Source organism: Brassica napus, chromosome C2, assembly GCF_020379485.1.
Source record: "Brassica napus cultivar Da-Ae chromosome C2, Da-Ae, whole genome shotgun sequence".
Taxonomy (NCBI): Eukaryota; Viridiplantae; Streptophyta; class Magnoliopsida; order Brassicales; family Brassicaceae; genus Brassica; species Brassica napus.
The window spans coordinates 44,067,648-44,092,890 of record NC_063445.1 but is presented as its reverse complement, the minus strand read 5'-3'; the positions used below and the strand labels follow the sequence as shown (position 1 = coordinate 44,092,890).

The 25,243-nt window shown below is 34.9% G+C and overlaps 1 protein-coding gene and 2 long non-coding RNA genes across 5 annotated transcripts; 2 read left to right on the top strand and 1 right to left on the bottom strand.

Moving 5' to 3' along the window:
* Positions 1-799: 799 nt before the first annotated feature.
* LOC106379895 lies at positions 800-6,011 on the top strand. Of its 2 annotated transcripts, XR_001276208.3 has the most exons (3): positions 800-3,823; positions 3,989-4,044; positions 5,722-6,011. It is a non-coding gene; the product is annotated as an uncharacterized LOC106379895 (long non-coding RNA). The 2 variants fall into 2 exon arrangements; XR_007319571.1 differs by having other exon boundaries at positions 800-4,044.
* An 11,491-nt stretch (positions 6,012-17,502) lies between these two features.
* On the bottom strand, positions 17,503-18,432 carry LOC106378430. Its single transcript, XM_048749126.1, has 2 exons — positions 18,143-18,432; positions 17,503-18,103 (listed from the first exon to the last, which is right to left on the bottom strand). Exons 1-2 carry the CDS (start codon positions 18,430-18,432, stop codon positions 17,503-17,505), a joined length of 891 nt encoding a protein of 296 aa, XP_048605083.1.
* A 2,027-nt stretch (positions 18,433-20,459) lies between these two features.
* Positions 20,460-23,175, top strand: LOC125581827. 2 transcript variants are annotated; one of them, XR_007319569.1, is made up of 6 exons: positions 20,463-21,579; positions 21,678-21,772; positions 21,972-22,046; positions 22,283-22,347; positions 22,425-22,460; positions 22,558-23,175. It is a non-coding gene; the product is annotated as an uncharacterized LOC125581827 (long non-coding RNA). The 2 variants fall into 2 exon arrangements; XR_007319570.1 differs by having other exon boundaries at positions 20,460-21,579; positions 21,678-22,046.
* Positions 23,176-25,243: the final 2,068 nt, after the last annotated feature.

The window sequence follows — 25,243 nt, the reverse complement described above, 5'->3', positions numbered from 1 at the left end:
GGAGATGGAAGCGCTACTATGGGCAATGGTATGTATGAGGAATTTACGTCAATTTCAGGTCACGTTTGCAACAGATTGTTCTCAATTGGTGAAGATGGTTTCGGAACCAGAAGAATGACCAGCTTTTGCAAATTATTTGGAAGATGTCAAGAACCTGAAAGAGAGTTTCACCCGATCAGAGATTATCTATGTACCACGGACGCAAAATACAAAGGCAGATAGAATAGCAAGCAGTGTTAGGAAGCAGCCGTCTTTCGTCGTTCACATGGATACAGATCACCCGGTTTGGTTTACAGAGCCAATATGAGTCTGTATAAGTCGATGACAAAAAAAATAAAAAATCATTATATATTTAAACACATGTCACAATATTAGAAGAGAAATTATTATCAAGTAATATTTTTGAATTATCTTTTGATTAGGATTTTAAAAATGGAAAATTACTATTAAATAATATTTATAATTACTTTTTTCATAAGATTTGTTTTTGTTAATATCTTAATACATATTTTTAATTATGAGATAAATTAACACATGTCACAATCTTAAATATATAATTGATATGTGTCATGATCATGTTAATTAGTAACTTTGAAAAACCAAGCTTTATATAATAAGATACTACGTTAAGTTAAAGTATTCATTTAATACTCTCTCAGTTTCGTATTGTAAGTAGTTTTAGAGAAATGTTTTTGTTTCAAAATGTAAGTAGTTTTCATATTTCAAAGTAACTTTTACATTTATTGAATGTAGTTGTGACCAATCAAATTAAATAGACTTATTTTTTATTGGTTAAATTATATTTAACCTATTTATTATAAAATATTTTGTAGAAACATAATAATTTTCTTAATCTTCGTATTTTTAGCCAAAAATACTTATATTATGAAACGTATGAAAGTAATAATTAAGTTAAATAAATATAATTGTCCACCAACTATATTTATTGTAAGTAGATCTTTCAGTGCTGTGTTTTAATAGTACAGATACAAATTAATTAGCCTTGACCCAATCATTTGAAATTAAATACTCGAAATAAATTCAATGAATAATCTCTCTCCTAATGGTAAGCAAATAAATACTCACTCGTTTCATATTGTAACTAGTTTTAGGGAATTTTTTTGTTTCAAAATATAAGTAGTTTTCGTATTTCTAGGTAATTTTTACATTTATTGAATACAGTGTGACCAATCAAATTAAATATATTTATTTTTTATTGGTTAAATTATATCTAACCTATTTATTATAAAATACTTTTTAAACACATAATAATTTCTTAATCTTCGTGCTTTTAACCAAAACTACTTATATTATGAAACGGAGGGAGTATCATTTAACCTTGTGAGCTTTTACATTTTGACAAAGGAATATAATTTAATTTTTGGTCAACATCTTAATACCAAAATGTTTTTTTAATATATATGAAAAACCCAATGCCTCCCTTTAAACACTCAGTAACACATCTCAACAGCTACACAGTCATTAGTTCATACTTACTACACTTTCCTAACTTTATTTGATAAATTTCCAAAGACTCAACCCAGATATGGCTTGCCTCCTCGTCTTCCATATCTTCACCTTCGTCGCCCACGGTATTTATATTTTGTATATGTAATATAATAAGGTCTTTTATGTGTTTTTTTGTCTACAATAATGTAATATTATATTTTTGTTAAAAATTAGGAAGGGTCTGGACCCGACTGTGGATTTGAGGACGTACGTCTGAAACAATCGAAGTCTGGAATGGTTAAGAACAAACCAGTGTGGAAAGTGACACTGAACAACCCATGTAGGTGATTACTCACTAATAAAGTTGTCGTGCACCGGTTTTAAATCAGCCGTGCCTGTTGACACGTTGACAAAAACCGGGGACGTGCGTCTCCTCAGCAAAGGTATACTTGGAGACAGTGGCGGACCCAGCATTTATTTTTGCCTGTGTCATATATAATTTTTTGAAAAATTATAACGAAAATATTGGATGGAGATTCCGGGTTAAGGTTACCAGCACAAACACTGTTTGCGCTGCTGATTCTATACTGTTCTAATTCAAAAACAAATATATTTGACATTTAACCTGTATCAGCTGACCCATCTTTTCTTTCAGTGGATCTGCCTCTGCATGGAGATTTCGTTTTCAAATACCTATGCAACATTAGCTTCGAGTTCAAGGTCACTGATAGCACGTTTTGTGCATGAAAGCTTTCAAATTAATTCGAGCTAAAAAATCAAAAATTTAATTCGAGCTTAGTTGAAATGATGATATTTGCTCAAATATGTTTCGAAATTTGACATCAATAAAAATATAATTGCTTTAATATTAAGTTTTGTTAGCTATTTGGCACGATTTCTTATTTTTATCAGAAAAAGCAGAGTCTTAACCCATCAGACATGTATTTCGTGGTAGGTGAGTTTAATTAAGTCTTAGGGGCCAAAATAGGTTAAAGATCCAAATATTGTTAATAAATGTATATTTGAATAATAAAAAGAAGAATAGCCCATGAATAGCTTACTCCCAAAGATTTAACTAATAAATATTGATATAAAAATAAATATTTAAATATTAAATATATGATACTAGGAAAGAATATATTATGTGAGTTGATTGCAAATAATTTTTGATAAAACAAATCTCACTATAATGATTTCAATATTAAATATTAAATATACATAATAAGGAAAGAATAATATAGGAAGTAGATTGCAATAACTTTTTGATTGACCAATCCCACTATTGATATTTAAATCATCTATAATATTAAGGGCATAATTCTTAATAGGATTCTGTCATTAGTTTTTCAAATTATTTACAAGAGAATTTCACTCATTTTTGAAACTTTTTAAATGATTTTTATCAACAATATATTCAACTAAATTTCCTATATCCACGACAATGCTTCCTTATTCTCTCTTATTTCTAAAATAGAAATCAGCCATTTATACTATTATATTTCAATTATATTTTCTAACATTTATATTATACACAAATGCATTATTTATATCATCGAAACATATTTATTTCACATCGGAAGTCAAATACATCATTCTGCACGTAGAAGCATCTCAAAACAACTGAAGCTCTCTTCTAAACCTGCAACATGATTAACTTATGGATGTTATTACATGACTTATGTATAACAAAGTAATGTCTAATACTTTTGAAACTACAATGTATCAATTGTGACATTTAAAAGAAAAAAAACGTATATTTTTCTAAACCCTAAAAGAAAATGTAGACCTTAATACGCAAACCCCAAAACCATTTTTTGTGAATTATCCCCAAATTTTTTTTTTTGTTAATTATCCCCAAAAACTTTTTTTTATCAAGATCAATGATTATTAACAATATACGACTGAATTAAACAAATTACATTGCTACACAAATAGATTGTTTCAGTGTTTTTAAAAAGTTGATCTTTTCTTATAACATGTACATAGAGATGTCAGCCCAGCCCGTGGCCCGCGAGTCAAACCCATATAGGCCCATGACGGGGCGGGTCTGGACAACAAAAAGTGTCCATTAAAATGCGGGTTTCGCGGGTTCAACCCATGCGGTTTCGTGGGTGCGTAGCGAACCGCGTCGAGTTAGCGGGTTGTCCGCACAAAACGAGAGGACTCTTCAATGACTTTGACTCGGTGTCTTTCATCGTTCGATTTGTAATCATCCCCCATGGTTTTTCAGTTATGGTCGCAGTGATTCGGTTAACTGTTTTGCAAGCTTGGATTTTGATTAATTAGCTTTTTTTTTACTTTGATTTTCAAAAGAAGGGAAGCCCCTTGTTCTTGACGTGGTGCGAAGAGCTGAGCAACAGCTAGTCAACGATCCGTGAGTTGTTGTCTTTGGTTATGTCTCTTGTTGACTCTTGGTTTGAGTTACATTTGGTTGCAGATTGTTAGTTTTTGTCTGTTTGCTTCACAAAATTTTCCTGAGCAATGACACATATTGTTAATCTTTTCATTGTGTTTGTGTATGTTTGGAGCTTGGATTCAGAGACAAAGTTTTGAAGCTTAGACATCACGTACGAGGGATCACACGCTGTTCATAAGGTTAGTTCTTAGAAGATTAAATGGCTTCCGTAGATTAGTAGACTGTTTTGGTGATCATGTTAGAAATAAGCTTGATTCGTGCTTTGTTCTAAGTAAGAATTTTGTCTGCTTGTGAAGTTTTTTTTATGTGGATCTGGATTGATAACAAAGTTTACAAATTCTAGCTGTTAAAATTTGAATTCAAGACTTTCGAGTCTTGAAACTTAAAAGCATGCTTTCGTGATCATGTTAGAATAAACTTGAAAGCTTACTTTGGTGATCATGTTAGAATAAGCTAGATGCTTCTTAGTAAAAATTTTATCTGCTTGTGAAGTTTTTGTTGTGTGGAATCTGGATTGATAAACAAAATATATACAATGTCTAGCTGTTAAAATTAGAAGTTAAGACTTTCTAGTCTTGAAACGTGAAAGCTTATGTACTAACTAGAAGCTTGGACTCATTACTATCAATACTATTAAAATAGAAAAAGTCCTAAAAAATCTATTTATGAAAGTTGTTTGGACCTTTTCATTTTTTTAGTCCAACCTATAATATAAAACCAAACATCATAACATGCATTTATTATAGCAACAACTTAAAACTTATTACATTTTAATAAATAACCCACGATTTCCAACAATTATTATAACGACAATTGTTATCCTTTTACGTTTTTAGCAACCCACATTATTTCAATCACACGAATTTACAAGATATCTTGACTTTTAAAAAATTTAATTTAAACTCTTGACTTTTAAAAATTTGATTTAAAATATATCAGATGTTTCAAATGTTGGTTTAGTTATACCAACATCCTTTAATATTTCTACATTATATCAAAGGAGATAAAATGTTTCGAAACATAGAGTTCATGTTTGGATCTGCGGGTCTGCCTTCTTTGGATCCTAAACGTTTGACATAACTAAATATTTTAAAATCTATAGTTTAAGCTAGGGTCGGTTCTTTTCGGTTCCGTATTGGTTCGGACTCATAATTCAAATATATGTAAAATAAATTTAATTTTTAAATACATAACAGGTTCGGATTGGTTTGAATATTAGAATCCAAAAAACACGAAGTACCCAAAACACAAAAAAAGATTTGAAACCCAAAAATACCCGAAATCCAAACAAATACCTGAAAAATATTCATATACTCAAAAGATCCAAAATTTTACCCATAAACCTAATCCGGAGAACCGAAAACGCCCAAAATTTTACCAACCCTAAATATATTTTTCTAAAATTGAAATTTTACCCATAACCCCGAACTATAACCAAAAACCCGAACCAGAAACTTAAAAATATTTGTAATGCCGAAAACATATATGAAATACCCAAACATACCTAATATACACAAATCATTCCAGGTACTTTGGGTACCCGATCGAGTCTCGGATAGGACCCAAACTGGAACAGAGATTCGCAGTCCAGAAATATATTGAATAGGTACTTTGCCCATGACTCAGACCCGAACTGCACCTGTATTTTCGGGTTGGTTTTGGATTTAGTTTTTCAGGTCCGACAAACTGTCGAATCGTATGTACAGATAAAATCTGAAATAATAATGTATAACAATTTCAAACATTAATTCATATAAAAAAATTTTATAATCCAAAAAAAACTCGCGCTTTTATGCGCCGATCAAAATCTGTTTACTATTTATAATGGCTTTTCTATACAATGTTCTTACTCGTAGGTAACCCGCGGGTCAACCCGCAAACAATGTGAATTAAGCGGGGCGGGTTTGGACAAGAGTTCTCTGACTGCAACTCGCCGCGGGTCAACCCGCACGGTCTGATGAGAAAACGGAACCGCTGCAGGTCTGTCCAGGTGGACGCAGGTCAACCCATCTGACAACTGTACATATACTACAACAAATTTTCTCCATCATCTAAATTTTTGTTTTTCTTCATGAATTCAAATATTTTAACAATAAAATCAATAATTTATACCGTAATCAGTTATAGAAATTTTCTTCAGCAGTTATTTTAATAATTTATTTACTAAACATTTATGGGGAGTTTTGTTCCTATAATTATAACGTTCTTACTAGATGAATTTTAAATGAATTTTAATATAAAATAGTGTATAGGTATAAGTCTAGGTACATTTACATGGAACCGTAAACCGGACTATATCAAACTGAAAAACAAAAAATCAAAATTGAAATTAATTTCATAAATAATCCAGCAGATATGATATCTCTGAAGCCGAAAAATTGAAACCGAACCTATAACCAAATGGATACCTGAGTTTTAAAATACAAATTATATACCAATAAATAATAATTATATTTGATTTCTAAATAACCAAATATCTAAAAACTACTATTTATAAACCAAATTACCCAAAATTGAATTACCCTAATATTTCTTATTCAAAATATCAGATATTTTTATTCGATATTACGCAAAATTGAAATACCCAAAATATCAGATATTTTTAATTTAAAATTATCCAAATCATTTAATATTTTTATTCAAACAAATTGAATTACCCGATATTTAAATTGAAAACCCAAATTATCCAATATGTTTTATCTATCAATATGAAATAACCCAAAAACCCAAAATTGAACTGGAAAATAATTGGACCTCGATAAAATCCACAAACCCACCATTAACATTTGAACTGGTACTGGTTACCCCTATAAAAACCCAGTAAATCATGATAACTCTTTTTAAAAAAATTGATTAAAATTTTCATGTATTTTATAATAATACATAAAACTAAATAAACTATTTAATTTGTCGCGGCAAAATCCAGAAAACTCTGATAACACTTTTTTATAAAATTGATTAAACTTCTGGTGTATTTTATAATAATAAATAAAACTAAATAACCTATTTGACTTGTCATACGAAGTACATGTATATGAAATCAGATTATAGTTTAGAAATATATGAAATAGGGTTTAGGATATATGGTATAGAAGTTTATGGAAATATGGTTTAGGGTATAGGGATTGATTTATGCTGAAAATGTGATAATCTCTAAAATAATATGTAATTGAACAAATTCATATATTCAAGAAAATACATGAAAATGGTGAGGGTCAAATAAGTAAACAAACATGGTTTATGGTGTGGGGATTTGGTTTGTATTAAAAAATATGCATAATAACCTTGAACATATTTTGTAATTATATATATATATATATATATATATTTAAACATGAATAGCATACCAACTACTTTGATCACGGCCGATAGTATTTTTTGTGTTTGTAATTTATATAAGGTCGAAATATCTATATTGCATATTATTAATTTGTTTTGACTTTTTCTATGAAGTGAATAAAAGTGCACTTAAAATATTAAGGTGTGCAAAAAGCCAAAAACGCATGTAAGATGCAAAAATATCGGAAAATATAATGATAGGCAGTTGGGTTGTTCCCTTTTAATAATATTGTTAATTTTGATTAATTAAGGTAAGTATGAAATAAGACATATTAAATTTTTATTGACTAAGTCCAACAACCTTGTTTAAGTAGATTTTTAAAAACTCGTTCTCTTTTAATAGCATAGATGATTTTGTAAATATCTTTGGTTATTATACAAGCTATTTTACTTAGTAGGGGTTATTGGTTGTTGTATTTTAATGGATTTGGAAATCCGAATTAAATCTAGTGTTATTGGTTCTGTGATTTTAAAATCTGTATTAAAATCATGTGTTATTGGTTTAATGATTCATAAATTCTATATTAAATCAAGTGTTCAATCGTACGGATTTACTAATATATTTGATTTTGTAATGGATTTGAATGGATTTGCTTAGATTTTGTAGTTAAAAATACAAAGACTCAAATCTGAGAGAAAACCTCCGGATTTGCATATTTTACTTGGATTTATAAATACTATATGGATTTCTAAATAAATCAAAATATATAAACCAATAACACCTCCTCATAGATATAGCCATTGAATATTTATTCTATAATTACAATGGAATCCATATCAATCCAGGTGATCATTATGTCAAAAAAAGAATCTCAAAAACAATAATGGCAATATCTATATATATATAAAAAATTTTGTCTCCCTCCTATTGCGCCACGTCATAAAGTCATATGCTTGTGAGTGCGACACCTGTCTTCTTTGCCTAAAACTCATAGTTTCATTAACTTTTGATGTGGCCTGCTACGTTTCATAATTGTTTACGGTTTAGTGGGTTTTTTCTTCACACTGTGATATAGCCCAAATACAGAGAGATAGCCACTATAATGAAAACATATGTAAAAACTGAAACTTCTGAAACGAGAAGGAAAAGAAGGAGTGTACCGTGAGTTTCTGGATGCTACTGACTTCGCCTTGGTTGGAGGCGATATCAACGGTGACGGTTCATTTCGCTGCCACCTCCGGTAACTCTATAACATTCAAGAGTTTAAAATTATTAGCGATGGGTTTTGCAGAGTATGAAGAAGCAGAGGGAAGAGGATGATGAGCAACAACACTGAAGAGGTTAAAAAAGAAAATCGAACCAATTAATAAAAATATTCCACGGTTTAAGCGGCGAGTAAATCAGATCGGTTTCTTAATTCTGCTATGACTCGATCAAGAGAGAAATATAGTTTTTTTTTTGTCCAAAGAAATATAGATATTATCAAAGCAAAGATTGCTCCGAACGAATCATAAGAAGATAAGGGAAGCAATCAAAAGTTTTTATTTCATTTTTTAATTAGTTATTTGGAGTTAACATGAATGGAAGTGCCATATACGCGCAGAGACATGCGTGTTGGTGAGATATGAGATACATATTTTAAACTTAAAAGGAAAATAGACAGGAAGCAATGCGTTCTATTCTCATTGAGTCTTTTCTTTTGAGCCTTTTGTTTCAAAGAAAAACGACAGAACATAACCGGATTTCCTTCGGTTTAATTTAGATTCGATTCAGCTTAAATGCATGCATGATTTTAAGCTACACAAGTTTCATTCAATAAATAAACCAACAGAAAAATTTATTGTAAGAAATTGGGTTAATTAAAATTCATAAGACAGAAAACAATAAATAATTAAAAATAATTTTATAATTATCTAGCTACTTATATTTATATAATATTTATATATCAAAATAACATAAAAATATGATTATAATTAATATTTAAATAAAAAATCCGGGCGTAGCCCGGACCGATCCTAATATATATATATATATATATATATATATATAAACATTTTAAGAAAATACAGTTTAAATGCATTTTCAACATTTTAGAAAATAATTTTGGAGCTTTGATTTCTTTTAGAAAAAATAGGTCTAAACGGATCTAAAAGGCCAATATAGTTATCGTTGTCCACATAGGCAACCTTATTAAATCTAAAACTTAATAGGTCTTAATGGTTCAAGGTTTAAATGAGATACTTTTAAATAAAATGGATTTACTTATTTCACCATCTCTAACAAAGTAATTAACGGGTTTTATATCGGATTTGTACAATATAAAATATCCAACGCTTTTCAAACGCGGATCAAATCTAGTTTTGAATCAAAAACTGATCATACAAAATTAACATGTTTATCCAAGAAGATTTCCAGAAAAGTCTTCTCTGATATTTTTGAGATTTTTTCAAAAACAAAAGTAAACTAATATTTACAAAGGAATACTTCAAAAAGAAGTCAGTAGAGTAGACTTCTCTAGAAGTCTTTTTTTTTTGTAAATTTGCAGTTGAATGAGCTGAATACAAATAAGGATTATTGAATGATTGTCTCCATTCATTGTTACACTTAAAGACTGCATCAAGTTAACCAGTTAGTGCTTGATTCTATGTTTAATCTATTCATCATAAGTGTTTTAGATTGCTAGAAATAGTTTGAATGGGCAACTCGTCACTAACCAGCGAAAGTAGATGTTAGGGCGTGTTGTGAAATAATCGAATCTGAACTTAATGTTTGTCTTCATATTCTAATTCAAACGACAATTTAGGCATTATGATTGCTTGATAAAAGGGGAGATGCCACGAGAGTGAGTCAAACTTTATATGTCTTTCGAGTTCTAGACTTGTTTGTAATTTCTCCTTGAGTAGTTATTTGGCTTATGCTCGCTTGATATCCAATCCATCGCCCTAGGCTAGCTCCCTTAATCCTCTGAAAACCTCAAACCAATCTGTTACTTGCTCTTTTACGATTTCCTATTTTTAAAAACCCTTATATTGTTTTAGCTTGATATTGATCTCATATAGATAAAGTGTGAACTGGTCCTCTGGAATTGAATCTTAAATACTACATCTATATTGTTAGCTTGCAGTAGAAAAGACACAATTTTAGTGTATCAATGACCTCACAGTTCGACACCTAAAGGTGATACATCATAAGCATCTTCCTGGAGTGGTATTCCTATCAAAGACAAAGAATAAGAAGGCAGTGCTACAAAACGTCCAAGCTGAATTAGGTTATGATCAATTGTTTACTGTTGAGCCACTTAGACAATGCGGAGGCCTTGCGTTTCTTTTTATGGATGATTTTTCAGATTGTGTTATGTTTTCGAGCAATCACGTGATCGATGCTGATGCAGTTATAGATGGAGTAAAATTCTTTATGCTGTTTTCTATGAGGACCCTGATTTAAAGTGACGAGGTAAAGTATGTGAACGTCTTATGCATTTTTCAGCTAAGAGAAATAGATCATGGTTCATGATCAGAGACTTTAATGAGATAACAGAAAACAATGAAAAGGAGGGAGGCTTGTACGGTTTTATTTAAACAAATTTTGATTGACTGCAGGATGATGAAGTTTCCATTTACTGGAAATATGCTCTCATGGGTTGGAAAGAGAGACCGATCAACAGTCCGATACCGTTTAGATCAAGTAGTAGGAAATGAAAATTGGCACGATAAATTTCCTCATTCATCTGTTCAGTTTTTACGCTTGTGGGAATCGGATCATCATCTGGTCCTAGAAAACATTCTTGCCAAACCAATCAGAGCAAAGAAAAAAATTCAAGTTTGATAAACGTTGGTTGGACAGCAAAAACATTATGCAAGTTATTCTCGAGGGAAGGAATTTGTTAGATCTCCCTACTGATGTGAATATTAAGCAGCATATCTTGAGTTGCCGCAGAGCTTTGAGTCAATGGAGGAGGCAAAATGACATAAATTCAGAAAACCAGGTGCAGGAGCTTAAGGAGAGAGTTGATTTTTTTATGAGATTGAGAAATTGAAAATGGATTGTGTGAGTTAGATATGGGTGATGTTAGATAAGTGGAGAATTTGAGTTGTTTTGAGATTGAGTTCATGAGATCGATGAGATAAGAGAATTTTAGATGAGATGGATGAGTAATAAGTGAGATGTTGTATGAGGAATTGTGAGAATTTTTTGTATGATTGACGATGAGATGCAGATTGAGAATTTAAAATTTTTTGATGTTAGATAGAAGAAGTGATATTGAGATTGAGATGATTGAGATTGTGGATATTTATTTCATTTGAGATTGATTAATAGTGAGATCAGATTAGGATGATTGAGATGAATCAGAGAAGGTATGATGTGAGAATAGAAAGAGATGAGTTTAGATGGAAAATAGATTGAATTTTGGTGAGGTGTTATATATACATAATGGAATTTTAATTTGGAAGAGATTAAGTTTGATTGAGATGAATGTGATATGGAGATTTTAGATTTAGAGGAGAAATAGATGATTTGAGATTGAGATTTGAAGAGAGACTTGTGAGATTAGAGAAATACCTAAGAAGATTTATTCGAATTTGATAATGAGATTGAGCTGGATGAAATTGGATGGAGTAATTTTGATTTAGCAAAAATTTGATTGAGATTGAAAATGAGATTTGAGTTGAGTTGTGAGATTAGAATCTGTGAGATTGAGATAATTGAGAATGAGTTATGTGATGAATGTATATGAGATTGATGATCTGAGGACCATTATTGAAAATGAGCGAGAATTACATAAAAGTTGAGATGTTGAGATATAGAAGTAGATGAATTGAATTTGAAATACATTAATTTCGTCTGATTGATGGAGAAAGAATTGAGTTGAGATTGTTTTGAGAATTTGAATTTAGGGAGTTTGACTGAGCTTGATGAATGAGTTAGAATTGAACCATTTTTAGAGAATTTTGAGTTGATTGAGACGAATTGGAATGGAGACAAGAGTGAGTTAGAGTTATTAAAATTAGAGTTGCGAGTTGAGCTTTTGACATGAGGAGAGAAAGATTATGAGGCTGTTTAGTTTCATGATAGTCAGAGGAGATATTGTTGTAATTTGATGACTCCTCTATCTGATGTGATGATTTTAAGTTGAGAATAGATATATTGAGAATGGGAGTGAGAGTTTATTTTGAGATGAAAATGAGAGAGAATAAGAAGAGATAATTAGAAAGAAATGAGTTTATGTGAAAGTCAGTAGATGGAGAGAGGTTGAAAATGAAATTATATGAGATGATTGAGACTGAGCCATTGATAATTGAGATGAGAAAAAGGAAGAATGAGTTCTGAGATGAGTTGGAGAGTGAGAATTTTTATTCGAATGATGAGGCCATAATTAGGAGATAAATAAAAGCTTTAAAAGAAATATATGAGGCTCTTAACACTGAAAAAAATGTTCTGGACAAAAAAAAACAGAGTTATTTGGTTGGGATAGAAACTCGGAGTTTTTTTCATGCCTTAGTGAAGCAAAGGAGAGCCAATAATCAAATCAAGCGCCTACTGGATGCCTCAGGAAATATAAACAGTGTTGTTTAAGTCTAGGGGGTGTGTTTACTAACATTGTGTTCTGTTTTAAGTGTCAATTGTGTCGTATTATTGAGTAAAAATAGAGTTAATTGAAAACTATGAGCTTTTCTTGAAACTAATCACCTAACTGTTTACCTAGCACTATTATTCGAGTTATTGATTGCAGGGTGTGCAACATGGAAAATCCAAAGTGGATCTTTCTGCCAATAACAACCATGCTTGTGAGAGTGTTTGAAGGATTCGAAACTGGCCTCCAACATTAATCAAATTCAATCTCTCACCTTGGAGTTTGGTATACACTAGATTGGGTTTTTTATTCAGGTCTGAAAAGGCATGTATGTGTGAGTATGGTTCCGTTCTCTCTCCCCTTCATCATCTGAAAAAAGAAAAATTAAAAGATTAAGATGATTTCCTGTGGAGTAGAGGTAAGAAAATTTCTTGTGACCTCATCATTTTACTTCCAATGGAATGATCACACAAAGTTGGAAGCGAGGGGTAAACAAATTTCATGTGACCCCCATTATTCGCCTACATTTTACAAAACATGAAAAAAAAAAGAAATTTATTCTGAGAAGTAAGAACAGAGAGAATAAAGGATCTAGAGCAAGGTTGTATGTGTGATCAGAAACATGAATGGATAAAAGTCCATTATCTTGTGATCGATACTCCCAAGATGAAATTGCACTTTTAACTCTTAAATGAGTTCACTGGAGGAGAATCTATATGGTATCTTATGAGCTGTGGGCTGAAATGGTTTGGTTGCTAAACTGAGGTTTATTACATGGAAGTACCTTGTAAAGTCGGTAAACTTTTATGTAGCTTGCAACATGTAATAGCAAAAGTGATGGTTCTAAAGGATATGTGAGTTTCTTCGTTTTCAAACATCTTCCATAGTTTTGACTTTTGTTTTTGGGGCAAGCAAATGATAAGTCTATGAGAGTTGATATATCAAAGTTTTTATGGGTTTTGACCATGATATAAGTTCTATATTTAGAGTCTTTATTATATGTTTGGAATCGTTTTTAATGTATTTGAAGGTCTAGGTATGTTTTGGAGTATTTTGGAGATTCTATAACTATTTGGAAGTTGGATAGAAATGCTGATGAAAAACCAAGTTGAACCAACATGTGTTTAATGGTGTCAATTAACATTCTCACTGATGTCGGTTGACATCCACCTTTACAAGTTGAACCGACGCAAGTTTAATGAAGTCTCAAGAAAGTGCAGCTTGGATTAAAAAATTTCCAGTATTTACAAAAGTGACTAACTCGTGTTTAGACCTATATTATGTTTTCATAAACCTCGTTTTAGGCTAAAATTATTCTAGTTTTGGAGAGAAAGACCAGAACTCCTGAGATTAATTTGGAACTCATGTTTTTATTACAAGATATAATTACTTTATCATTGATCATGTGTTCTTATATTATGTACTAGTGGTTTTCCGGCGCTATGCGCCGGGTTCGTATGTTTTATTTTTAAATAAATTTACAATTTATTATGTGTGTGAGAACCGAAATAACTGTCGGCGAGATCCCTAGTTCTAGCAACCTAAGACTGCGGAAACCTAATTGAGTTGCAGCTGGATAACAAAAAAACGGAAAATTGTCTAAATGCTCTAAGTGCTAAGTCTTTGCTTTGAGTAGAAAAATTGCGTCCCCCTGCGTCTTCAACCTCGGCATTCTTATACACTTCGCTAGAGGCGGTTTTCTCTTTCCTTATCTGCCCTCGGTTAAGTTTATCACTTCGCGGAAATATTCCATTTTTCTTCGATTCTTGTGTTTATCTTTGGGAACTTTACATTTATCCTCTAAACTTAACATTTATCTTCTCCTGCATAACAAAAGATAAACCGTCATAACGATTGGGCTTGATTTCTATAAAATCGTAAGTGGGCTCTTAGCGGTGTTCTGGCCCCTCTTGGGCCGTTTTCCGAGTTAAGCGTTTTTACGATTTTATATAAAGAGCGCTTTCGAAACGACGTCAATTCTAAGAAACATTCCAATCCCTCGTATAGAGTAGGCAATTCGAGGTGTTCAGTTTACCGTTGTCATTTTATACGATCGATCTGAATGTCATACGAGAGAACGAGTTCTTGCGGTTTCTAAGCCGTAAAGTTCCAACGGTGACTCCGATCGAGACGAAACAAGAGCAGGTTCGATCCGATCACGAAAGAGGGAGCTACCGGGATGAGATGAAGGCAGGTTAGTCGATCCAAATCGCCCTTTCGGGGAACTGGATGGGTCCAACTCGCCGAACGGGCAGTTGGACGGTGGTTTTGTGCTGTCCGGGATCCGTTTTCCGAGGCCTTGAGTATCCTTTCTCGAAGACTTATCTGTGAATCCTTTTCGAAATCATTACGAAGCTTGATTAGGTTTCTCGATTCGTTATTCTTTCAAATTTTATTTCTTTTTCTCAAAGAAGACATTTCTTCGGAAGTTTTTTGATGTTGATTTCATCGTAACTGATTTTGACCCCAACAGTTAGCCCCCCCAGCTCGTTAGAATCACGATGTTCTTGCGAGCGGACTGGGCGTGTCATGCAAGTTTAGGCGGAATCCAATGTCTGAAAATCCGAAGGTGAATAGTGATCTCTCTTGCCTATAAGTATGTGGAGTGAGTTTTCAAATTCTTTACTTGCTCATTTTCACAAATTTTCTCTCAAGATAGAAATATCATTTATCTTGCCTATAAGTATGATATTCGATTTCACACATTTGTTTCTCGATTCACAGTGACTAATCCTTTTCCCCCATCTCAGGATAGCCTATGCACCCTTAGAGAATTACTCCGTGAGGTGAATTATATTCGGCTTCGTTCACTCCAAAACGGGTTCGCCATGCTGTTGCTCTCCACCGCTCTCGATTCCAGCCGGATTTGCCGGTTGAAGAAGGGGACGAATCGAGCATGGAAGGGTTAGTTCCGTGTGAGGCTCCAGCGGAGAGGAGGGGATCGAGGACCCGTAAGGACAAACATATTATTGTCGATGATGACGCGGGCGACGGGGGATGCTTTCCTGACAACATCCTCGAGGATTATCTCAACAGCGACGAGCAGTTCGATCTCGAAGAATTGCTTGGCTACGGCGGTCCCGCGGCTGATGGTGGAACTCGCAAGGGGTCGGAATTTAGCAAGGCGTTGAGGATGGTCAACGGGGTAAGCTTTGAATCACAAGTTTTTTTTATGGCCATTTTTCTAACTTTGAGAGTTTTCGCATGGTCTTCTTATACTGAACCAAGCCATTGATGCGAGCAACCAGGAGGCTCGCATGGCTCAATTCAAAGCAGAGACGCCTGACAGGGAAATTGCTCATCTGAGGGAAGAGTTGGAATGTTCTCGTCGTCGCGAGGGGAGATCGACTGCAACGGAGATTCGTCGTGTGCATAGGCAAGGGAAGAGGGAGATGGTCAAGATTATGAAGAGCTGTCGCGCCCAGTTATCATGCGAGTTTGGGGAGTTCAAGAAGAGTTATCAAGCTCTCCGGGATTATCGCGAGTGTCGCGGTGCCGTGGGCAGATTGTATCTCTCGCAGATTCCCGGTTATTCGTTCGCTGCCGAGGATGCGAAAAAAACTTGGTGCATGAAGGAAAGGGATAAAGACTTCGCACTTCCCCAGATCGAGGAGAGGATTTGGAAGCAGTGGGAGCCGATTCCCGTTTCTCCTGACACGGTGGAAGCCGAGACGGGAGTCCCTGATGAGACGGGTGAATTGAACCAGCCGACAGCCCCCCTCGATGTGAGCGACTATTCGATAGGGGGATCGATGACTGGATACTATGAGTTTGATGGTTGATCGTGAAGCCTTTCGTGGCTTATTGGGAGAGTGTTCCCTTTGTGATATATTTTCGTAGTCTGTTTATTTTCGGCCGAGTGTGGCCGCGATTTGTGTATTGGGACTGGCCGTATGTGGCTTCGAATCCCCGCCGTTTTTATCGGCTTTTACCATGATTTATAAAAAGGGTTTTAAGAATGTTTAGATTTTTCGTTAAGTGTACGGAGAGGGATTCGAGTTGTCATCTCGTTCCTTGTCCTTTTCGTAAATCGCCATGTTTGTTGCTCGTCGATCGCGTTAGTTGCAGGACCGACGTCTTTTACCGGGCTTGTCTCCTCCGGTTGGGTCGAAGCGTTGGCTCCGAAACTGGTTGTTTCTTTGCCGTTGCTTGAGTTGACGATTCTGGACCATCTTTTTCCGAAGCGTTTTCAATCAGAGTCTGTGCTAGCTTCGCCCGCTTGGGTTTTACCATTGCGGTGGTAGTGATCTTCCCCAGCTTGTGTTCAGCCAGGAAGCAACATCTCGACTGCGTCTGGCATCCCCAGATCGCGGCGATCCCATTATGAGTAAGGAATTTAATGTCTAAGTGATAAGTCGACGGGACTGCCTTCATGGCGTTTAGCCAAGGGGTGCCCATAATGACGTTGTAGATGGTCGGGAGGTCAACGACCACGAAGTCGACGATCTTCGTGACTTCTTTTGCAGCAACATGCAGTTTGATTGATTTGAGAGTCATTTATGTCGTGCCCTCGATACCGGTTAGCGGCCTGGGCGATGTTACAACTTCTCCTAGCTCGACGTTCATCCTCTTGAGAGTATCGCGGAAGATGACATTGACCGTGCTACAAGTGTCGATGAGAACCCTCGGGATCTCGAGATCTCTTATCACGAGATCGATCATGAGTGGATCGCAGTGGGACTGGTCGATCCCGCTGGCCTCTTCTTCATCGAAAGTGATCGCTCCTTTCGGGAAGTAACTAGGCGAGGACCATTTTAGCAAATTTGCGCGCGTCTCGGCCTTGCGCTAATAAGCCTTGATGGCATAGACTGTATCGCTGCAGTATTGCGATCCGCCGATAATCATATTGATTATGCGGTGGCTATTGTCGTTGCCCTTGACGTCTTGCCTTCTTCCACGCTTTTCTCCCGATTGGTTCCCTTGGAAAGAGTTCTCCGTTTGAGGAACTTTATCGTTTCTCGGGAGGCAGTCTAAGTCGCGGACGACATCTTTTATGCTCGACACTTCGGCGAGTTCTCCTGCAAGCAGCTTTGCGGCCAACCTCGCACAGAGAACTTTGCAGTTGACAGTTGAGTGGCCGCGGGCCTGGTGGAAGTCGCAGAAGACGTTTTCTTCGTAATTTGGATTTCGGATCCATGTGTTACCCGTCGTCCGTCCCTGCTCCGGTCCGGAGTTGATGGCGTAGTTATGCACTCCCTGAGTCTCTTCTTCCCCGAGATGGACACTTTTGTCATTTTCAGGGTTTCTCTTTTTCGGCTTATGATCCGACCCAAGGTCTTTTGACGATGTCTTCGTCAGCCTCTCCTTTTGTGACAAGACTTTTGTCTCCTCCTCGATGATTATGTAGTTTGTGGCTTTGTGGAGCGCGTCTTGGATCGTGTGTGCCCTATCCAAAGTTATCCACTTCCTGAACTTTTACTTGTACCAGAGCGTCTTTCGGAGTGCATCTATTTCAACTTTGTCGCTTATTCCGCTGACTCTAGCCATAACGGTCTTGAACTGTTTTATGAAGTTGCAGAGAGACATGTCCTCTCCCTGGGACATGCTCCAGAGATCGACCTCGGAGGTTTCTCGGTCTATGAACATAGAGTATTGCGTGAGAAACACTGATGCCAGTTGACAGAAACTTCCGATGGAATTTCGCCTCAGGCGAGAGAACCATCTCGAGCACTGCTCCTCGGAGGTTTTTGACGAAGAGGAGGCATTCACCGGCATCTCTTTCGCTTTCTCTAAACTTTGCTCTTCCCACGCGATCTGGAAAGCCTGCAAGTGTGCCTTCGGATCGGTTGTACCGTCGTAAGGGTTTACCTTGATCTTTCCAGGATCTGAAACCTTAGTTCCAGTGATGCGAGTAGTGAAATGCGTTTTTCGAGACTTCGAGCAGCAGATCAATTTCAGGCACGGTGCTAGTTGCGCGGTGGATTTGAGATTTCACCGCTCTAACTTCTGCTACCATTTTCATGAGATGATCGCGAAGGTCGCGAATCTCGGATTTCTCGCCAGCAGATTTTCGACCTTGTCGGCGTTTTCTGCGAGTGTTTCGAGTTTGCTCCTCCGCCAGTTCTTCTTGTTCGTCCCAGAAGATAGCTTCTTCTTCTTCGGTCATAGGGTTATCAAACTGGGAATCATCTTGAGCCAGGCGGTTCCTTGTGCGACGCAGATGCACGTCTGCGTCTTCATCCGTAGGTTCGGACTGACTACTAGAATCCACTTCTATGTGCCTGATTTCGCCTTCTTCTTTGTCTTCCGCGATAGGGGAAGATCTCCCGGGCTTTTCCGTGTTGGTGCAGGAGTGACGGCATCGGGATTTTCTCCAAACAGTTTTTCCTGCGCGTTTCCGGACAGGTCCGAAGGAGTAGCGAAATCGAGTATTCTTCCGCGGATTCATGTTGCTCCGTGCGGAAGAATAGCCCTGGTTCTTGCTGTTAGGTTTTTGACCTGTTTAGCAAGAGAACTCATGACCTTATCCTGTTCTGCCGAGTTCTTTTCGAAAGTCGAGAACATCTTTTGGACGTCCTCGAACGCTGCGGTGTTAGCGTTAACTGTTGTAAAGTTCGCTGCAGGAGTGTTTTCAACGTTGTCGCGAGTTTGTTGGTTGTTGAGATCATCAGCTGACATATTTGATTGAGCTTTGGTGGCTGAGAGATAGATTGATCCATATCCCCCCTTCTTCTAGTGCCAAACTGTGGGAACCGAAATTCGCACTGTCGATTTCCGTTGATTTAGGAAAGGTAGGAAACACTAAATTTTCCAGAGGTCCCGGATATATGCTAAACCACACGCCAAACAATTAGAACACATCAGTTTATCGTTGCTGTTTTATACGATAGATCCGAATCTCATATGAGAGAACGAGTTCTTGCGGTTTCTAAGCTGTAAAGTTCCAACTGTGACTCCGATCGAGACGAAACAAGAGCAGGTTCGATCCGATCACGAAAGAGGGAGCTACGAGGATGAGATGAAGGCAGGTTAGTCGATCCAACTCGCCCTTTCGGAGAACTGGATGGGTCCAACTCGCCGAAAGGGCGAGTTAGACGATGTGCTCATTCCAACTCGCCCGTTCAGCGAGTTGGACGACGGTTTTGTGCTGTCCGGGATCCGTTGTCCGAGGCCTTGAGTATCCTTTCTCGAAGACTTATATGTGAATCCTTTTCGGAATCGTTAAGCAGCTTGATTAGGTTTCTCGATTCTCTATTCTTTCAAATTTTATTTCTAATTCTCAAAGAAGACATTTCTTCGGAAGTTTTTTGCCGTTGATTTTGTCGTAACCGATTTTGACCGTAACAATGTGGTCTTAGTAAAGAAAATTTGTTCAAAAATATGAATATTGTAATATGTTGTAAAAATGATATTTTTCCGATCCATTTGATAGTGATTAGGGACCGTAGTAAGATTATCTAATAGCATGTGCTAGTGGAGCGGTCGAACAGGGTCCCAATATAAAAATAAAAAGTATCTAGAAGTTTTCAAAAATAAATACATAAATTTGGTTTAATATTTCAAAATTTTAAATTTTAAATTTTAAATATATTCTTAAATTTATAGTTTATAATTTGAAGAGAAACCTTAAATATATATATAGATAAAGCTATAAACTTTTGAAATTATTTTATTACATCATTCAATATATAATATGTAGTATATTACTTTGTTTTGAAGTTGCTTATTTTTCTTTTGTGTAATATCTTTTTGTGAGTTGTGTTTGTGTATGTTGATTGTGTTATTGGTATGGAAGTAATCTTGTATCCTTCTAACGTAATGTGTAGGGTGTTTCGACGTTGCCGGAAGCAAGACATCTAGTCATAAGATCGTGGAAACGGTGCACGGAAGGCTGTGGAGAGACTGTTAGTGGGTTTATGTTCAGATGCTTTTATACCTGTGTGTTTTTTCCTACCTCTGCAAGTACGGTGAGGATTCCATTGCGTTATGAACTTCTGTTCGCGAGAACTTTGCTAGGTGGGTGATGATGTCTGCTTGAATATCCCTTGGTAGAATCTCTATGCGTGATAGCTCTTGAAGCTCAGCCTTTCTTTCTTTTTATTTAGGATTTTGGAAATGGACGATGTTATGGTGTCTTTTGTTTAGTTTGTGAGACTTAGATGTGTGTGTTTTAAATGAGTTTTTTTTATTTGGTTGCCTTAAGCCTTTTGCGTATTAATTGTGAAGATCCACAAATATTTTGTGGTTAAGTCATTTGAAAGTACCGTTGGCTTGCGACATCCTTTGATTTGATATTATCACGTTTTGAATGGATAATTTAATATTATCACGTTTTGAATGTATAATTTAAGATTCGTTAACGTGCTGAAATTTATGTGTAAAAGTTTGAAAATTGGAGTCATTATTTAGTTGGTCTTGTCAGTTGATTTAGTGATTCCCTTTTTTGTGGACTTATAGTTTGTATTACTTGCTACGTGAGTAACAGTTTAAGCGATTTTGATATGATAAGGCGTTTTTTGGTGCTATGTAGATGTTGTTAATTTTGCAATTCCGCTAGTTGACATACCTACACCGTCAAATAGGAGAATTAGATATCTATCTATAATAATAAAATAGGGTTTTCTCCCTTTTCATTGCGCCACAACATCAAGGAAGCAATAGGCAAAAGACAACACGTCAGCATCTATTTTTTCAAGTTTTTTTGTCGTAGTGGGCTTTTCCTTGGCTGGTTAAGCTGCCCTTAATCGTCGTAAGTAACGACGACCTTTGGATCCATTACAGAAGAAGAACAGATGTCTCCTGCCCTATTCATCAACTTAGTGCTCTTTTCTCATGTTGTTCGAGATCCCGTTTTCTGTGATCGTTAAAGCAATAGATCTGTTTCTCCAGACTCAAAGACATCATGAAAATGAAACGTAGAAGGTAATTTGACTTCTAGAAAATCCAAAACGAGTTCTTCTTTTTCCGATTAAAGTAAAATGCATAGTTTCAATTAATAATTGTGTTTATTGATTGGTCAGGAAAAGAGACTCATGAACAACAGAAGCGTTTTCAATCTCAGATTTAACAAAGAGCATTTCAGATTCCACCAGATGACCAAAATCTAATGGAAAGAGTAAGCCGTCATCTCTGATTCTACCTCTTCCTCTCGGCCGTTCTGAATCTCTACATTACTGTGCATTTATCCACTCTGAATCATTCATTCCTCTTCTTTAATCCTCTCTTCATTAGCGATGCTTTCCTTCCAACTCCCTCTCTTTCTACTCCTATATTACCCACTTTGTGAAAGGTTTAATCAAAATCAAACTCGTCAGGGGAACTGTGAAGCCTTTGAGTGCCTCAGCTTGCAATCAAAAGCAATCTTTTCCGGTGGGATCTCAAGATCAAAGGTTATCATTATAGTTCTGCTCCGTTTTCTCTTTTGGTTTTAATGCCCATGTGAAGCGTTTGATGAATTTGTTACGTTTGATTCGATCATATGGATGTGTGTCTTATCAAAAAAAAAAAAAAAAGCTTTGATGTGTGTCACTGGCAGCGAATCTCCTGTCGTTATTGTTCTATCTGGAATTACGGAATCTGGATTTAAAGGTAACTGAACTTTGTATCCATTACATTTTGCTTGCAGGTGCTTTGATCATACTCTAAAACATAGTGTGTATCATCATGTACGGGGATACTTTCAGTGTCGCTGTAAGTTTCCGTCTTCATATTTTGTCCCACTTCGTTTGATTCTTGGGTCTTTAACCAGTTTGTTTTTTTCTCCTCAGGGTCGTGATATTCCCATTGTACGTCGTGTCATTAAGGTAAAGCTTCCGCATTATCATCTCGATCAGTTACTTATACTGTAACATGATGATGTGAAGTGAGCTTGATTCTTGGGGTTGCTGGTTCACATTATAGGGTCACGAAAGGGAGATTACATAAGAAGTGGATGTTTTGACAAAAGGTGTTGGTTCTGCTGATTTGGAATGACACTTAGTGGCAAGAAACTACGTTGGGGACTTTGTATTAACTTCCCTACAGTGTATGTCCTGCAAACCAAAGTTAACATTTATTTAGATCTTTACATTGTTTTCCCATAAAATTTTCATACATATATGCAAATATGGAACAGATCAATCATATTGTCTCCCTAAGTGTTCTTTTTAAGACTCAGCTTCAAGCCTTCAACAATATCAAGTTGAACATCAGCTCAGGAGAGAAGTAGACATTCAGTCTATATTCGGGAACTGTGGCTTACGGTTATTTTTATGATGATGCAAAATCACTACACAGTTATCATGAAGTCTTCGATAAGAAAAGTATTCAATCAAGACATTTACAGGGAATGAAAAGAAGAAATACTGGATCATAAACAAGTTCATCTGAGATAAAAAAAATGGGTTAATCTGAGATACTACAAACCGTAGCCGCCACTTGCTTCTGTCTTTTGATGTTGGGCAAAAAAAACTTCGTTACTATCATAAATCCTAACCAAAACAAAACTTTTTGGAGAAGAAAAATGGTAATTACAATGCTTACCCTGATGGAAAATAGCTAACGTTGATTGATTCTGTAGAAGATTGAAAACCATATTAATATTTTCATCCCATAAATTGAAAACCTAAGTTCCAAACAATTAATGAAAGAAGTTACCTTTTTAAAAGTTGAGTCCGTGTAGATATATATACTCTCCATACTAACATTTATTCAAATAGTTCTGTCATTTTCAACTGCATCGTTCATGAATATAACTAGCATATCAAGCCGAGGAAACAAGACCAAACACTGACACGGAGGAATCTCTTACTGAGAAATGAGAATGTAGCTGATGTGGACCAAGTTTCACGAGGAGGTAATCCATCAAAAAAAGCCACGAAAGGAATAGATTCTTACATCAAAACAGAAACTTAAACTGAGAGATAAACCGCAAAGAGACGATTCGACCCAGAATCTTCTTCCTCTGAAACGGAAGACTCAGTAGACTCAAAGCCCATGACCACGATAATCATCATATTTACTTTTATTTACTATTTATCTTCACTACCATTCCACTGTTTCCATTAAGCTTATTCATCAACTCCTCTCATCTTCCTCTCCCACTATGTCAATTTTAATTATCCATTTCCACAATTGCTTTGCAAATCCAGAATTTTTATTCTATAAATAACGATGAAGACCTCTCCATATTTCAATGCTTCATTCAATATAGGAATTATATAATTTCATTCAATATAGAAAAGATTAAAAGATTTAGTTACTTCTTTTAGCTTTAGTCTTTGAAGAGAAAAACAATTTTCAGATATGCAGTTTGATTCCTCTTAATTTCCAAATTATTAATGGTTAGCTATATTTAGGTTATTTTGGTTATATTATGTTTGGTTCACTCTAACTTATTCAAAGTAAATTATTTGATATGATATGGTATGAAACTCAAGTAGAATTCTGCTAGAAATGTAATATTTTATTAATTTCTAACACTGTTAATCTATAAAAATATTTTCAAATAGCATGACCGAAATTTCCAACAATTTTTTTTTTTAAAGTTCAAAAATGCTAAAACAATTTATTATAGATTAAAATGCTAAAAAAAGTTCAAAAAATTAAAGAAAATTTAATTATAATTTGAAAAACTAATATAAACAGAATAAAACATAATTTGTTGTTACATAATATATACTAATTATTATTTATGACATTATTGAAACTATTTCTATATTACTTTAAAATATAACTTTTTATAATTTTATCCCACTATATTTGATTTTCAATTGATTTAACTTTGAGGTAGATGTATTAATTTATTATCGTGAGAAAATTAGTTATTGTAATAATATTAAAATCTGATACTTTTAGAAATAAAAGAAATATATTTGTTATTCTTACTTTCAATTTACTTCATCTATATCAAATGGAAATAGAAATCAAATAGAAAAAATATAAATCATTACATTTTCCATATTTTTATTTAATAATTGTGTTCTCAAACAAAAAAATGATAGTAGTCTTTTCAATTCAAACTAAAATTTGCAATATGATTTATAATGAAAATAAAATTTATTATTTTCAATATAAACTCATTTTTCAAATATTTTTTAAAATTTAAATATATTTTAATATAAATTAGTTTTAATGTAACAAAATGTCATTATAAAACGTCAATTTGACAGTCGTTGCCGCAACATCGGAATGTCATGGTGGTTACTTTCCGTCTTCACCAATGTGGCAGAACATGTTCAAGGCAGCAGGTATTAAAAGTGTTTTCATTGCGGGGCATTGCAATGGATACAGAGAGTGTTGGTTTCTGGAAGTAGTTGTCTATTACGGCTTAACTTATTTCTCAGTTACCCATTCTAGTGTTGGTAATACCAACTTGGTATCAGTGCATTGTTAATAATCAAAGATTGTTCCTTGCTATTTCACGGTTGTTGTTATGTGCTAGATTCATCTGTTTAACTAACCATGAAGAAAATATTATAATGACTTTAATTTCTTAATAACAGTTTTAGAGTGGACATTATTTAAAGTTTCTAGAAATTTTCTTTTCTTATATATCATAAAACAAAATGTTACTAAGAAACAGAACCAAAACGAAGAGAAATGTTAA

Bases quoted from the DNA above. Each gene is read 5' to 3' on its own strand.
- LOC106378430 (XM_048749126.1), bottom strand. From the start codon at position 18,432: ATGCCGGTGAATGCCTCCTCTTCGTCAAAAACCTCCGAGGAGCAGTGC. The intron at 18,104-18,142 runs GTACAAGTAAAA...AACTTTGGATAG, and splicing joins GCACTCCGAAAGACGCTCTG to GGCACACACGATCCAAGACG.